Below are 13,520 nucleotides of genomic sequence, written 5' to 3'. Positions count from 1 at the left end.
CATGTTGTTGAGGATCTGTGGGGTTTATTCTTCCAAAAATATAATAGTAAACGAGGGCTAAGTGCCTTACTCAAGGGCACACTAGTAGTGGTGTTCCAGGCGGGATTTGAACTCGCAACCTTCCGATCATCAGCCCACCTCACTATCCATTAGACCACCCAAAAAAGAGAAAATGAGAGGGGAACAGAGGAGATGGTTATTTGAACAACAATCACTGTGATTTCATACTAAGCAGTTGTTGAGGAGGAATATCTCCCCTTGCTTTTCTTGAGGTTTGACGGTTTTTTGGGATTTCTTTCCGTATCTGAAAAAGGATAGCAGGTGCCATATGTTGGAAAAAGTATGTTGGAAAAAAACTTCATTTTGGATTGCATTCATATTTGATGTTAAGGAGATGGGACAGCAAAAATCCACATAAAGAAGAAAGGAATGAAAAGAGGAAGAGAGGAATCAAGGGGATAGCTTTGAGATTTTGACTTCAGGCATTTGGAATTGATGAGGAGGAAATCCCTGACCGCCTTAAGAGGCTTCCTCTGAGGGTCTGTGAAAACACATGGGGCTGCCGTGGATCTTCGGCTCACGACTGATAGAAAACAGATTCCCCAGCTGTACAGTTCAAAAGTTATGTTCCAGAACGACACACTTTAAACGTCTCGAGGGGGATACCGCAACTTGTCACTTGAAAAATAAAAGATGACTTATTTTATGTAGTTTCTCAATAGTTTTTTTTACCACTGTTGTAGGAATGGTTCCGATTTTTCACTATAAAATGTCAAAAGTCAATGACAAGTGCCAATTGGAAGTTTCCAGAGACCAAAGGGACGCCACAAGGCGATCTTTTACTTTCTGACTACGCAAAGTGTTCCCAATGGCTTACATTGCGTCATCAGAAGGTGTACGCAAAGGGTTGCATGATGTCTGCAGTTGTTCGAGAATATATTCAACCATTTAAACGACAATTAATTTGATTTTCTTTGTCTTCTTTGTCTTTGCAGTGACTTACAGTGGGGTCAGCTGTCCAGACCTTACTCCTCCACGGACCGAAGCAGTTCCCTGGGCTCCATGGAAAGCTTGGACACACCAACACCAACACCGCAGACATACTCTGACTCCCATATTTCCCCCGTCGACCCCACCCTCTTCAACAACAAAAGAGACTCTGCCTACAGCTCATTCTCCGCCAGCTCAAACACATCTGACTACGCAACGGTGCCACTAAGGCCCGGTGAAGCCTGCTCCATGGATAACCTCCTGCAGGGGCTGGGGCCATCTTGTCAAGGCTACCCTGTCGGTGATACCTCGACCCTGGGGAGTTCATCTAGCGAGGCCCCGGATGACTTGCAGCTTATTGTTCTCAAGTCCAGGTCGCTCACCAGGCCGAGATCTAAAAACGTTGAGATAAAAGAGAGGCCTTCCTCCTGTTGTTATGAGGAAGAGCGGAGGGGAGGAGACTTTGAGATCATAAGAAATGGAAAAAAAGCAGCTGAGAGAAAGATGAACCCTCCTCAGCCTCCGACCAGGACGGACAGTTTTAGGGCAACTCGGAGTCGCCCGAACGCCGCCAACAAACGTTGCGTCTCTGCTCCCATTGACATTTCCAGCGTTCCCTTTTACCAGGAAGTAAAGTCCTCTCTGAATGTTGAATCAGGAATTCAAAACGGCTTCCCTGCACCGGAGGAATGTGGTGAGAATTTGAAAGAGGATACCCCGAACTCGCACTATATCCAAAGACAGACTGAAGAAATTAGACATATCAGATGTGATATCAGTGCTAATAAAGACTACAATACAGAAACCACCTCAGACACGTCCTCCCCAGTCCCCATGACTTCTCTTTGTCCTTCCTCCTTACCTGCCGAATCCTCCATGGAGGTTCAAGAGCGATCTCGTATCACGCACTCAGAGATCAAGCACTCCCCGACGGGGCTTCACCGGCACAGCGCCCCCGCTAAACTCCTCGCTACACAGCTCCAGTTATTGGACTGTGAAAGTGACGCATCTTCATTGGAGCCTCGCAATCCGTCGGATACTTCTGATCCCTCCTTGTCCTCGTCTAGCAGCCAGTGGTCCTATTCATCGCTCCAGCCCACGAGGGAAGACCAAGAAACTTCCCACAACCACCCCAACGGACCGTCAAATAAATGTGGAGGTAGCCGTTGCTCCACCCCGGGGTCTGTGTTCTTGGAAGATGATGAGGAGAGGCTAAATGGAACCACGGTTGAGCATCACCACCCTTGGGGCCGATCAGCGAGTGTCCCTGGGGAACCAACTGGATCGTCAATCAAGGGACAGTTGAGCTCAGACCAGATACTAGAGAGAGATTTCCAGCCTCTTAGTGCTGCTGCTAGTATGGATACTTTACTGGGAGAGCAGAGAGCAGTGGATAGAGGTAACATTGAGGAGAGTATAGTAGGAGAGGACATGAAGAGGTCCCCGTCGTCTAAGAACCATCGCAGGAACCGCCGTCGCAACGAGCGATTTGCGACCAACCTCCGTAATGAGATCCAGAGGAAAAAGGCCCAGCTTCAGAAGAGCCGGGGCCCAGGAGGGTTGCTCTGTAGTGGGGAAACTGTGAAGGAGGAGGACCTCAATGAGGAAGGGGACGACCAAGACCTGCCTGTCCAGGAAAGGATTACCAAAGTTGCATTCGCCCGACCTGTTAGTCCCCAAATAGATGCCATCACCACAGCACCGGTCGAGAAAGCAAGCGATGTTTTGCAGGCTCAGTCCACAAGCTACACTCAAGACAACAACCTATCCAGGTCCGTACAGATTCTGGACCCAGGAGTGCCACATTTTGGTGTTGGCGTCCGAGTGGTGGAGGAACCGGCTCCTGCTGGTAAAGCCCGTCGCTGGCGTTGGACCCCAGAGCACAAACTCCAACCGGAACCCGAATCGGAACGACGGTGTAGAATCTTGGATAAGGATCCGTTGGGACTCACAGGATCACGGCATGGGGTTTGTGCCTTCTCATCTTCATCCTCATCCTCATACACTCGCTCCTCTTCTCGGAAGGACGAGTCCGAAATCCTTCCGTTTGCCGATAGAATGAAGTTTTTCGAGGAGACGAGCAAGAGTGTTTCCGGGCTTAACATGTCGAGTCGGAGGCAGAAAAAACCCGTCCAACAATCGGAGCACCAGGGAGGGGAGATTGGTCAACACCCAACCCAGAGAAGATACTCCTACCAGGGGGGACTTCTGCAGGAAAGCGACCTCCTTTCAAACTCTGTGGAGGCAAGGAGGCTTTCTATGAGTACCAGCAGGGAGAGGCAGAAGGAGAAGGAGAGAGAACAAGCGAGGGAAAGGGAGGAGAGGGCAAGGGAACGAGGGAGGGAAGAGAGGCTGAGAGAAAGGGAGAGGGATTTAGAAATGGAGATGGCAAGGCTGAGGGAGAGGGAACGAGAGGAGAGGGTGAGACAGTGGGAAAGGGAACGAGAGAGGGAGCTTGAGTTGGAGAGGGAGAAGGACATAGAGAGGGCCAGAGAGCAGGAACGTCTCGAAAAAGAAAGAGAGGAAGAGCTGAAGAGGGAGAAGGAAAGGGAAGATGCTCAGCTCAGCTCACATCAGGAGTTATATGGCGTCAAAGACAGAAATCAAGACTTCCAACACATCTTCCAGCCAAAGCCTCAGACGTTCTCCCATAGCCAAACCCAGAATCAAGTCACTCGATCGGCTTTCCATCCCGTCAACACCCCATCCCAGCCAATGGAGAGCCAGCAACCACTTCAGCAGGGACACACAGCGAGGAGCTACACACCCACAGAGGTGAGAGTGCTTATTCAAACATGCATCAATGTATTCGCAAATTCTGTTTCCCCCCGTTGATCAAAGACACGTGCCGGTTTTTTTACGGGTCATGAAGGAGTCAGGGGTCGCCGGGGTTAGCTCTCTGTAGAGTTTGCTTTCCTGGGATCTGGATTATAAACTTGTCTCTGTCAGGTTTATGGACAAAAAGAGACAGAGAGTGATATGTGGCCTGAAAGAGTAGATGATAGAGATCTGGAGTGAGTTGAAGTTTTGGTCAGTTGCCATTTGGTCTTGAAATACATTCACTCAGAGGTGAGATACATATCACTTTATGATTTATTGAAATGTATTTGTTTTTCTAAATAAATTAGACGGTCCTGGTTGATAATTTGTGTATAGGGGTTGGTACGCTGTTGCCGGGCAGGATACATCTCCCTCCCATGCTTTTAACTCTTACTAGCATTTATATTTTCTGTCAATAACTTCGTTTAATTGTTAAATTGTTGAAACAAAGGGTGGCCTGCAACCAAACCATTATTGTCAACACATCTGATAATAGGGCTGCTCAATTAATCTTATTTTAACCGCGATTACGATTATGGCTTGCAACGATTACGAAAACAGAGTAATCGAAATAAAACGATTATTTTTTTATTATTATTATTACTTTTTTTTTTTTTTTATAATTCTTTTTTTTTTTCAGTTGAATTAAAGTTCAGGGTAATCAACCAATAGTAATTCTCCAATAAATTGATATTTTAAAAGTCAATGAATAATCGCATTTAATAATCGCAATTACAATTATTGACCCAAATAATCGAGATTATGATTTTTGCCATAATCGAGCAGCCCTATCTGATAAACAAATGTCTATAGTCGAGCCACTTTTGCATCACATTGAGACCTGAAAACCTCATTTTTAAGGCATCAATCTTGTTGGGACATAAACACGTTGTAATTAGAGCCATTAACAAGTATGTTTACAAGGCAAACCGATCGCCAGCAGCAGGTCTGCTGAGCTGAATAACAGCCTGTGACCCTGCAGCACCGAAACCAAGTAGCGCCTCCCAGAGAGAAAGATAAACTGTATAGCTTGCTGAAATCAGACTGTGGTTTGAGTCTGAGCTTAAATGACCACTGGAGACTGAAAACTATCTTTAAAACCAGAAAGGGTATTGAGTGGACACACTTGGACGGTGGAGTAGTAACTCGCTCCAAGTTCTCCGTGGTTGAACGGTTGGTTTGTAGTCGATCCTCGCATCCTGCATGCGGTCAGAGTCTGAAACTCTCATTGAAAATTCAAATAGCTCCTGGAGCTGAGTGAGATTGGGCAACAGCGGCGAACACTTGTGTCAGCGATAATAGCAGCGTTGGGTTACTTTGTCTACCACATATTTATTCGAGTGTCTTGGCGGGGGGTGCAGCCCTCGTTCTAAACGTTTGACTGTTCTGTGAACTTCAGCCCATTAGTAACCTTATCATGTGACCCCGAGCAAAGCTAAACTGACATTAGCCTTGGCCTCGATGCATCCAGCAGATATGTTGTGTTGTTTTCCTTTAACCCCCCCCCATGTTGTGATCCTTTTCAAATGAAAGGTTGTTGCTTTGATGGCACACAGATAACCCCATGCGTTGAATTCCTGTTTCATATCTGCAGCTGACAACGTCCAATATTGATAATGCTAACAGATGTAATCTAGATGGACGAAAGGGCTGTGATAAGACACATCGAAATACACTCATGCAAAATGAAACGCGTACATGTCATCTCTCACGTTACAATCCAAACACACAGTTCCCAATTTTGAGTAAAATTCAGTTCATTCGTGTTTGTTTTGGGAAGGAAACACCGTGTTAGAATATATAGAAGTGTAACTGGCTCCTTACATTATTATTCTTTGTGGTCTGTCACTCAATGGGCTCTTATTTTAGGAAATGCTTACATTTTTATTGTCAAAATGTGACTATTAGATTTTACTTATTTTTATTACACTTCATTTTCTTAAAGGAAAGTATTGAAAAAATTGTATACCCAATGCTCATTCAAAATGAAACACACAATTAAAAATCATGTATTAAATGTTCAATGTATGTTTTGTTAGTTATGCAATTGTTTTAAAGTTAAGCCAAAAAAAAAATCGAAACTATGCCATATTAAGGGTCTTTATTCCAAATATTCACTAATGGAAGCCAAAGGAAACTATACATTACAATATGCTCTTTTGAATCCCAAGAGACAATGGATTTAAATGCAGCGGGGGTGCATTCAGGCACTTGTGGTCTACACTTTATTATCACAAACTTATCAGTTGTTACCATTTAATGGATTTTATGATCTGTTGACAGAAAGTGACGGCCAAATATGTTAAATTCACATCGGTCCAACAAAAACACCATCTGAATGTTCAGATATACATTGCTGTGTGTGTGTGTGTGTGTGTGTGTGTGTGTGTGTGTGTGTGTGTGTGTGTGTGTGTGTGTGTGTGTGTGTGTGTGTGTGTGTGTGTGTGTGTGTGTGTGTGTGTGTGGCTGGCTATCTGCCGGCTGCAGTATCTCTGACCAGTGACGAGGGGGCAATGAGTTCGTTCAGCATTCCTCTGCTGGGCAATAGAGCTGCTGAATGCTTTGTGCAGACGTTTCCTGTATGTGGACGTAATGCGCTTTGTTTCTTAAATCAACATTCAGACCTACTCAATACCTGCTGTTTAATTATTAATCTACCCATTAAAGTGGATTTAGTGGTAACTTTTAGCAATTTATAAGGGAAGCTTTGTGTGAAAAGTAGTAATGTAACTACAGAACATTTCAACAGGTTTACAAAATTGAGTGCGAAACTTAATAGTTTACTGTTTGACAAAATAATCTTTAAACTGAGCAAACTATCTGCAGATGAAGACCTTGAGGAAGTTTGAACTGGATTCAGTTCATTCAAGTTACAAAGTGCTTAAAAAAACGTCAAAACCATTCAATTGCATTTCCCATAATTAGATAAATATACTTTAAAAAGTCTGTCATCTCCATTTTAATTGAAAATAAAGAACAAAATTCAACGCGAGACTGCATCAACGGCACAAAAATAATTTAAAAAAAGGCTTATTGGCTGACAGAAAAAAAAACAGACAACCAATTTGTAATTGATTCATGATCAATCATTCATTTAAAGATTTGATTTTTTTTTAGCAAAAATGTTAACTTGAATATGATGAAAATATATTTATTTGAGTTTTGGACCAATAGTGAGACAAAACATGCACTCATAGTGATCTGTATTGACATTTTATAACTTACTATGTTGCTTATCAAGAACATAAGTGGTAGATTAATTGATAGTGGAAATGAGACTAAGAATTCAAAACAATTGATAAAATACCTCCACCTTAATGAACCTCATCACCATTAAAGTGTCCAGACGGGTGGAGCAGCACGCCCACTTCCTCTCAGCCGGGACGTGTGCTGACCAACACTTTGCACCAGATTGATTCCTTCCTTCATTCCTACCGTGTTATTAACCGGCTTTTTAATGTCTTCCCCAGATGTATCCCGCCCGGCAACAGGAAGCGGCCAAGCTAAACAGGAAGTACAGCCTGACTGAGAGGTGAGCCACTTCCTGTCGCTGCCTCACACACACTCATATAAACAAGATCTTCTGAGTATTTCACATATTCCTTTCGACACACACTTCATCTCAGGTCGTCTGTGAGTGGGGTCTTTAGGTGGGGTCGCTCCATTGTGCATTGTGACGGAGGAAACCCCACTCAGTCATGCCTGGCTGTGATTTGACTATAATGAGCTCTAATCATCCATGCTTCAAAATGTGCCCATAATGATATGTGGTTGGATGGTGATTCCTGATAGAGAGAGGGGGGGGGGTTTAGGACATGCATGGCCTGTAAAGAGAGACCCCTACTCATATCTGACCCGAGAGAAACAGAAGGAATGCAAAGAGGACACATTTAATGTAATTTAACGACTGTTTTTGTTTCGTAACGTGGACAAGTGTAAAGGACAAACCCAAAATATATACAATGACAAATCATACACAGTCCCATTAAAACACATGACCTGAAAAGACATGTTTACATAATTACACGTTCAAAAAACTCCAAATCAGGACTGTGGTTTGTGGTATTTCCCTCCTGAATACAAATGAGGATGACCTGTTCCTTTAATGTTCTTTATTGCACCCCTTTACTCAAGTTTGCCGACAAGGAATCTTATATTTCAGTCACCCGAATCTCCATATGTTGTTGTTTTGTTGCGTAATATGGACATTAACTGCTGCATTAGACAATGTTTTTTTTCATTTCAAACCTTTATTTACCCAGGTGTATCCCATTGAGATCATTGATCTCTTTTTCAAGGGAGACCTGCTCAAGTAGGTTCCACATGAAACATAACAACAAAAAGGACATCATACAGCATCATTACAGGGATTACAATTGACAATAACTATCCACATGAGCAGGTACCGACAGCTTCCGATTGAGTAGCATCCAACCGAGCTTTAAAAACATTTAGTGGCACCAGATTGCTCAGAAATGGTAAAAGTACGAGTATAAAACAGTATAACTACAAATAGAAAAACAATTCCATAACAGTATGTTGCCAAGAAAACGTTACAGTCAACCTCACCTAAACAGTCCCAATAAAAAACTGAGTTTAAAAAAGTGTTAAATAATCGCTGAAGTGTAAAAACCTGGCTGTTTTTTCCACTTTACCAGACATACAAACAAACTATAATCTACGCCCACACATAGGTGCTTCTTTGTCTGTATGTTAAGTTATGCCCTCACTCTTCCACATGCATTAGTGAGTGGTTTGTCATTAAGGAAACACGTTAAGCCATCCCTTTAACTATTCATCTCTAAAAACTTGAATTATACTTTAAGTAAGAAAAATACATCTTGAGTTATTCAGAGTCTAACACTCAAGAGGTACAACTGTGGTTTGTGGTATCTCCCCTTGGCAGTGTCATAATGTTACTTCCCTCTGTATCTGTTTGTTGACATCGAAGTATGATTTGTAATGCCCTTCTCTCGCCAATATCTCCATATCCCAGGGACTACTCCAGACCTCCAGAGATCAACAGCCAGCTCCATCAGGGTCAGAGGAGCCACAGGTCGTCCGATGGAGAAGATCGTAACGGATTCTCCTTCCCACCTCCGTCGGCGCCTCTCTCTCTCCGAGGCCGAGCCATGTCCGAAAACGACCTCCGCTTCGACAGCAACAACCAACGCTGGTCGCCCTCCATTTCTGTGTCCGCCAGCCAGACGCTGAGCGAGGTGGAGGAGGGAGGAGGAGGAGGAGGAGGAGGAGGAGGAGGAGGAGTCATGGGAGGAGAAACTGCTAACACTTCACGGATGAACAGGAAGAAAACCCCGCCTCCACCGAGACCTCCACCCCCAAAATGGGAGCAGTTTCACCGCAGACGGGCGTCTAGCCACAGCCTTTTCCCCGCCTCTCCTCAATCCACCCCTTCATCTTTAGACCCCGCCCACTCCTCTTCTTCATGCATCCTTCCACCTCCTCCTCCAACCGATACGTCCAGACAGAGGTCCTTCAGTCTTCCTCCACAGAGGCAGGAAGTGTCCGAAAACTGCCCGAGATGCAACTGCAGCCAAACCCAGGCACTCTCATCCAATTTTTTCAGTCCCCAGACTCGTTTTTCAGTGTTTTATGATCTTTTCGATTAAGGCGTCTTTTTTCGCAGTCGTAAATCTCCTTTTTCAATAAGAAATTTTATTCAGCTTAAGACTCTGTTTTATAATGAGGCGCCCCTATTTACAGTTTAACTTCTTGTTCATTTTTAACACTCCTTTTTAAATTAAGACATTTTTTTCCAGTTTCGAGCACTTTTTAATTAAGACTACTTTTTTACATAAAAAGAAGCTCGTTCATTGAGTCTTAAGACCTTCTTTGTAATGTGAGCTATTGTCATTTGACCAGTTTAAACTCCTTTTTTTCACTTAAGAATCCTTTTTTCTAGTCCTAGACTTGTTTTCAGTTTATGATTCTTTTTGATTAATACTCTTTTTCAGTCGTAAAGGCTACTTTTTTCGTTGTAAAGTTCTTTTTCAGAATAAGAAATCTTTATTCAGTTTAAGACTCGCTTTGTGTTTACATTTTAAGCCTCTCTTTTATAATGAGACTCTGATTTACAGTTTAAACTCTTCTCTTCAGTTAAGATGTCTTTTTCAGTAAAAACTCTTGTTTTTTAGTTTTTTAGGGAGTTCTGTTTTTTCAAACGAGAGCATTTTTTCCAGTTCGGGACACTTTTTTCCGTTAAGACTACACTTCTTGATAAGAAAAAATCTTTATTCAGGTCTTAAGACTCTTTTTTTATGCAAGTGTGACCTATTAACAGCGTTAACTCTTTCACTAAGATTCTTTTTTCGAGTTTCAAGAAGACTTATTTTTCAATTGTTTGTTTCACAACTGGACTAAGAGGGAGACACCCTGCTTGTCGTCCATAAGACTAAGACTTCAATCACACACACGCCACCACGCACGACCCACGCACACACGACACAACACACACACCACAACACACACACACACCGCACCTCACACACCAGCACACCACACACACACACACACGCGCCTCACACACACACACCACAGCACACACACACACACGACACACACGCGGCACCTACACAACAGCACCGCAAATGGCAACATCTACTCGAGCAGCAGGGAGCGGGCGAGAGACCAGGTAGACACTTGGCAGGGAAGTAGACTCTGTGCCTCGACCCGTGAACCCGCCGGCTGCACGCCAGTTATGCTCTGCCGTCGGACCTCGCCGAGGCCCTCGCGGTACTCCCCTTGTTGTCAAATAAAATAAATGCGTGTCTATTTTGTGTGCTCGCCTCGCTATGCTTGCGTCTGTGCTCCAGGCATTTATGCACTAATCTTTTCATTTATTTGTTTCATTTACGTCAGTTAATGCACCCGTATTTCCCTCCGTCTTCCTTTTGTTTTTCCTGTATACCTTTGTACCAATGAGGTTTGGTTCGTTTATTGCTCCGGCTCACCTTGACCTCTGGGTCTACTAGCTTCTTCAAGTTTGTTCGACCCCCAATTGTCTGTTTCCTTATGTTTCCTTTAGTAAGTCTAGGTGGAAAACAACCGTAACTCCAAATTTGAAGAACGTAAAAATATCTTTATAAACAAAATTGGAAATACCTTAAGAATGAAAATTTATAAGAAGCAACTTATTATAAACCATATATTTTGTCTATGTCACCAATAAATAGAAAAAAACCATTATTATTCTAAAAAAAATCCCGACAGTTCAATTGCGAAAGTTATTACGTTTTTATAGAAATGCACCTAAGTTGCGTATAACGGAAAAAACAGGGAGCCGCAAAGTCGCGCCGACCAACTTTTATGTAGAAAGTGAATGTACCGTGACGAAAGAGTCTAGAGATGTTCGAACTTTATATGAGATTCCACGTAAATCTTGTCTGGTTTTTTTACACGCTAATTAAACGCTAATTTATACAAAATTAGCTGACTGTCGGGATCTATGAAAAATTCGAAATAACTCCATAACAAATGGAATAAAACTTACTGTATAAAGATAAAAAATAGAATGTAATGAGAAATGATTAATGCCATATCATCTTTAAAAAAACACATTGTAAATGTAAAAACGATAAAAACATAAATTAAGATTTGTTACAGTGGACAGTTCTGCTGGGTTAATGGACAACGGTAGTAACGTTCATAAGACTAAGACCTAGTACACAATGACCAGAAGTAGCCTTGACCTAAGGTTTCACATTACAATTACATGTTTATATCCCTGAACAGGAGAGACAGTAGTTCACCAGACCATTAAGTGTGTGCATGTGGACACTCTGGTGTGTGTGTGTTGTGTAGATATGTGTGTCTGTCGTGTAATTTGTGTTGTGAAATACTATTTTGAACCTGACTAGTCGCTGTCCACGTGACCGTGTTGTGTTTCCAATACCGTGGACTTTTTTCGGCTCCCTTGGAAAAATATCGATGGCTCCTTTATGTGTCAATCAGACATGTTAGTTTATAAATGACCTGACTCATCTAAGTAGTGAGTGTCGCGGGTGTGGCTGTTGTGTGTGAGACTGTAGTCGTGTCGTGTGACTGTATCTTTACACACAGAAGTGGTGGAGGTCGCTGTTGCTGTGTGCAGAACCTGTGTCCCTGCCTCGACGGACCTCAGAACACGTCCTCCACCTCGTAGTCCAACCACAATAGTGTCGCCGTCTCGCGTGTTTGTGTCGAGTGACGTACCCCAACAACAAAAGTCACAATTGATAAAAATATAATAAAGACATGATGTGTGTATAGACCTCTAGTGTGTGTGTGTGTACTGTGTGTGTGATGTGTGTGTAAGCTAACTCGCTGCACAATAGTGTAGATGTACAATGGAACTTAGAACAATGGTACAGGTCTGGTATTTGCGCTCGAAACAAGCAACACGAGGCCCGACTCCCGGAACTATCCAGAAGAGAGAGTGTGTAGAGTGTAGTCGACAGAGATGGGCTGAGGGGAGTGACAAAAACCCCCTTCTCGAGGAGGTCTGAGTCGGAGAGAGGAGGCGAGAGGAGGAGGTTGCACAGCTACAGGCAGAGGGTCGTGGCAGTGGCCGTCTCGCTTCGTGCCGTCGAGCGACCCACTAACCGAGCAGAATCCGGTCTTCGTGCAGGAGGCCGAGGACCTTCAGCAGCTACAGGCAGAGGTACCCTACAGGTCGAGACGCAGGTTCGAACACCCGCCCTGAACCCGAGTCCCACCAAGACTAAGCAAGGACCAAGCTTCTCTCTAGAAGACCGAGCTACGACACCTTCTCATCCTAAGTCCTTCCCCTTTGGTTCGGCTGCAATAGGTAGTTTCCACCTTCCCAACTCAGCGATACTTGAGACCCTCTACTCAAGAGAAGGTGAGACCGAGGTCCAGACTACAAACTCACCAAAAACTTCCGAAGTGACAATGAGACGGAGGAGTGCCCGACTACTAGTAGAGTCTATGGGAGTCCCTGTGTCTATCTGAAATAATTGTGTGTGAATAACTTTGACGCTGTGTATCTATTATTAATTTTTCTAATCCATAAATTAAATGAAACTTTTTAAGGTTAACCTCCACGACAAGATTTCTAGTTACCCTCCGACAAGTGCAACCGTAATTATCACTGAAAGTTTACGTATTTTATGTAGGTTATCATCTTCAAATGATGGCTCGAGTGACAAGCAATGCGAGAGAAAACCACCTTCACCTCCACCTCCAGCTCTCCTATTTTGGAGGGGGAGAGAGGACGACTCTTATGTGGGCGGGTAGTCCAGCACGAGAGTCTGACCCCTCTCCGGTGGCAGCCTTCGGGGAGGACCTCTTGTACCTTGACCGCCTCGATGCATTTTCAGGCCAGACTACGCCGTAAACTAACCTACCTCGCACCCTCTTCCGCACTAGGACGGAAACACGACCTAAGACCTACCTACCTTCGCACCTCTTACTCGCGGAGGACGCAACACGACCCTAAGACTAACCTACCCTCGGCACCCTCTTACTCGCGAGGACGCAAACACGACCTAAGACTACCCTACCTCGCCCCTCTTACTCGCGAGGAGGCACACATCGACCTAAGACTAACCTACTCCGGCACCCTCTTCCGCACTAGGACGCAAACACGACCTAAGACTAACCTACCTCGGACCCTCTTCCGCACGAGGGACGAAACACGACCTAAGACTAACCTACCTCGCACCCTCTTCCGCACGAGAACACAAACCACG

General features: G+C 44.0%; 1 protein-coding gene across 1 annotated transcript in view; it reads left to right on the top strand.

Annotated features, from left to right (window-relative positions):
- LOC104951914 (protein Shroom4-like) overlaps window positions 1-9,440 on the top strand; it is a 21,515-nt gene extending 12,075 nt beyond the window's left edge. The window contains exons 2-4 of the mRNA XM_010778650.1: window positions 996-3,765; window positions 7,281-7,342; window positions 8,807-9,440. Of these exons, the coding sequence (XP_010776952.1) occupies window positions 996-3,765; window positions 7,281-7,342; window positions 8,807-9,440 (3,466 nt within the window). The remainder of the gene's footprint in view (window positions 1-995; window positions 3,766-7,280; window positions 7,343-8,806) is intronic.
- Window positions 9,441-13,520: the final 4,080 nt, after the last annotated feature.

Source organism: Notothenia coriiceps, unplaced genomic scaffold, assembly GCF_000735185.1.
Source record: "Notothenia coriiceps isolate Sejong01 unplaced genomic scaffold, NC01 NC01_scaffold00019351, whole genome shotgun sequence".
Lineage (NCBI taxonomy): Eukaryota > Metazoa > Chordata > Actinopteri > Perciformes > Nototheniidae > Notothenia > Notothenia coriiceps.
Note: the sequence above shows the minus strand (reverse complement) of the source record. Positions and strands in the feature narration are given on the sequence as shown.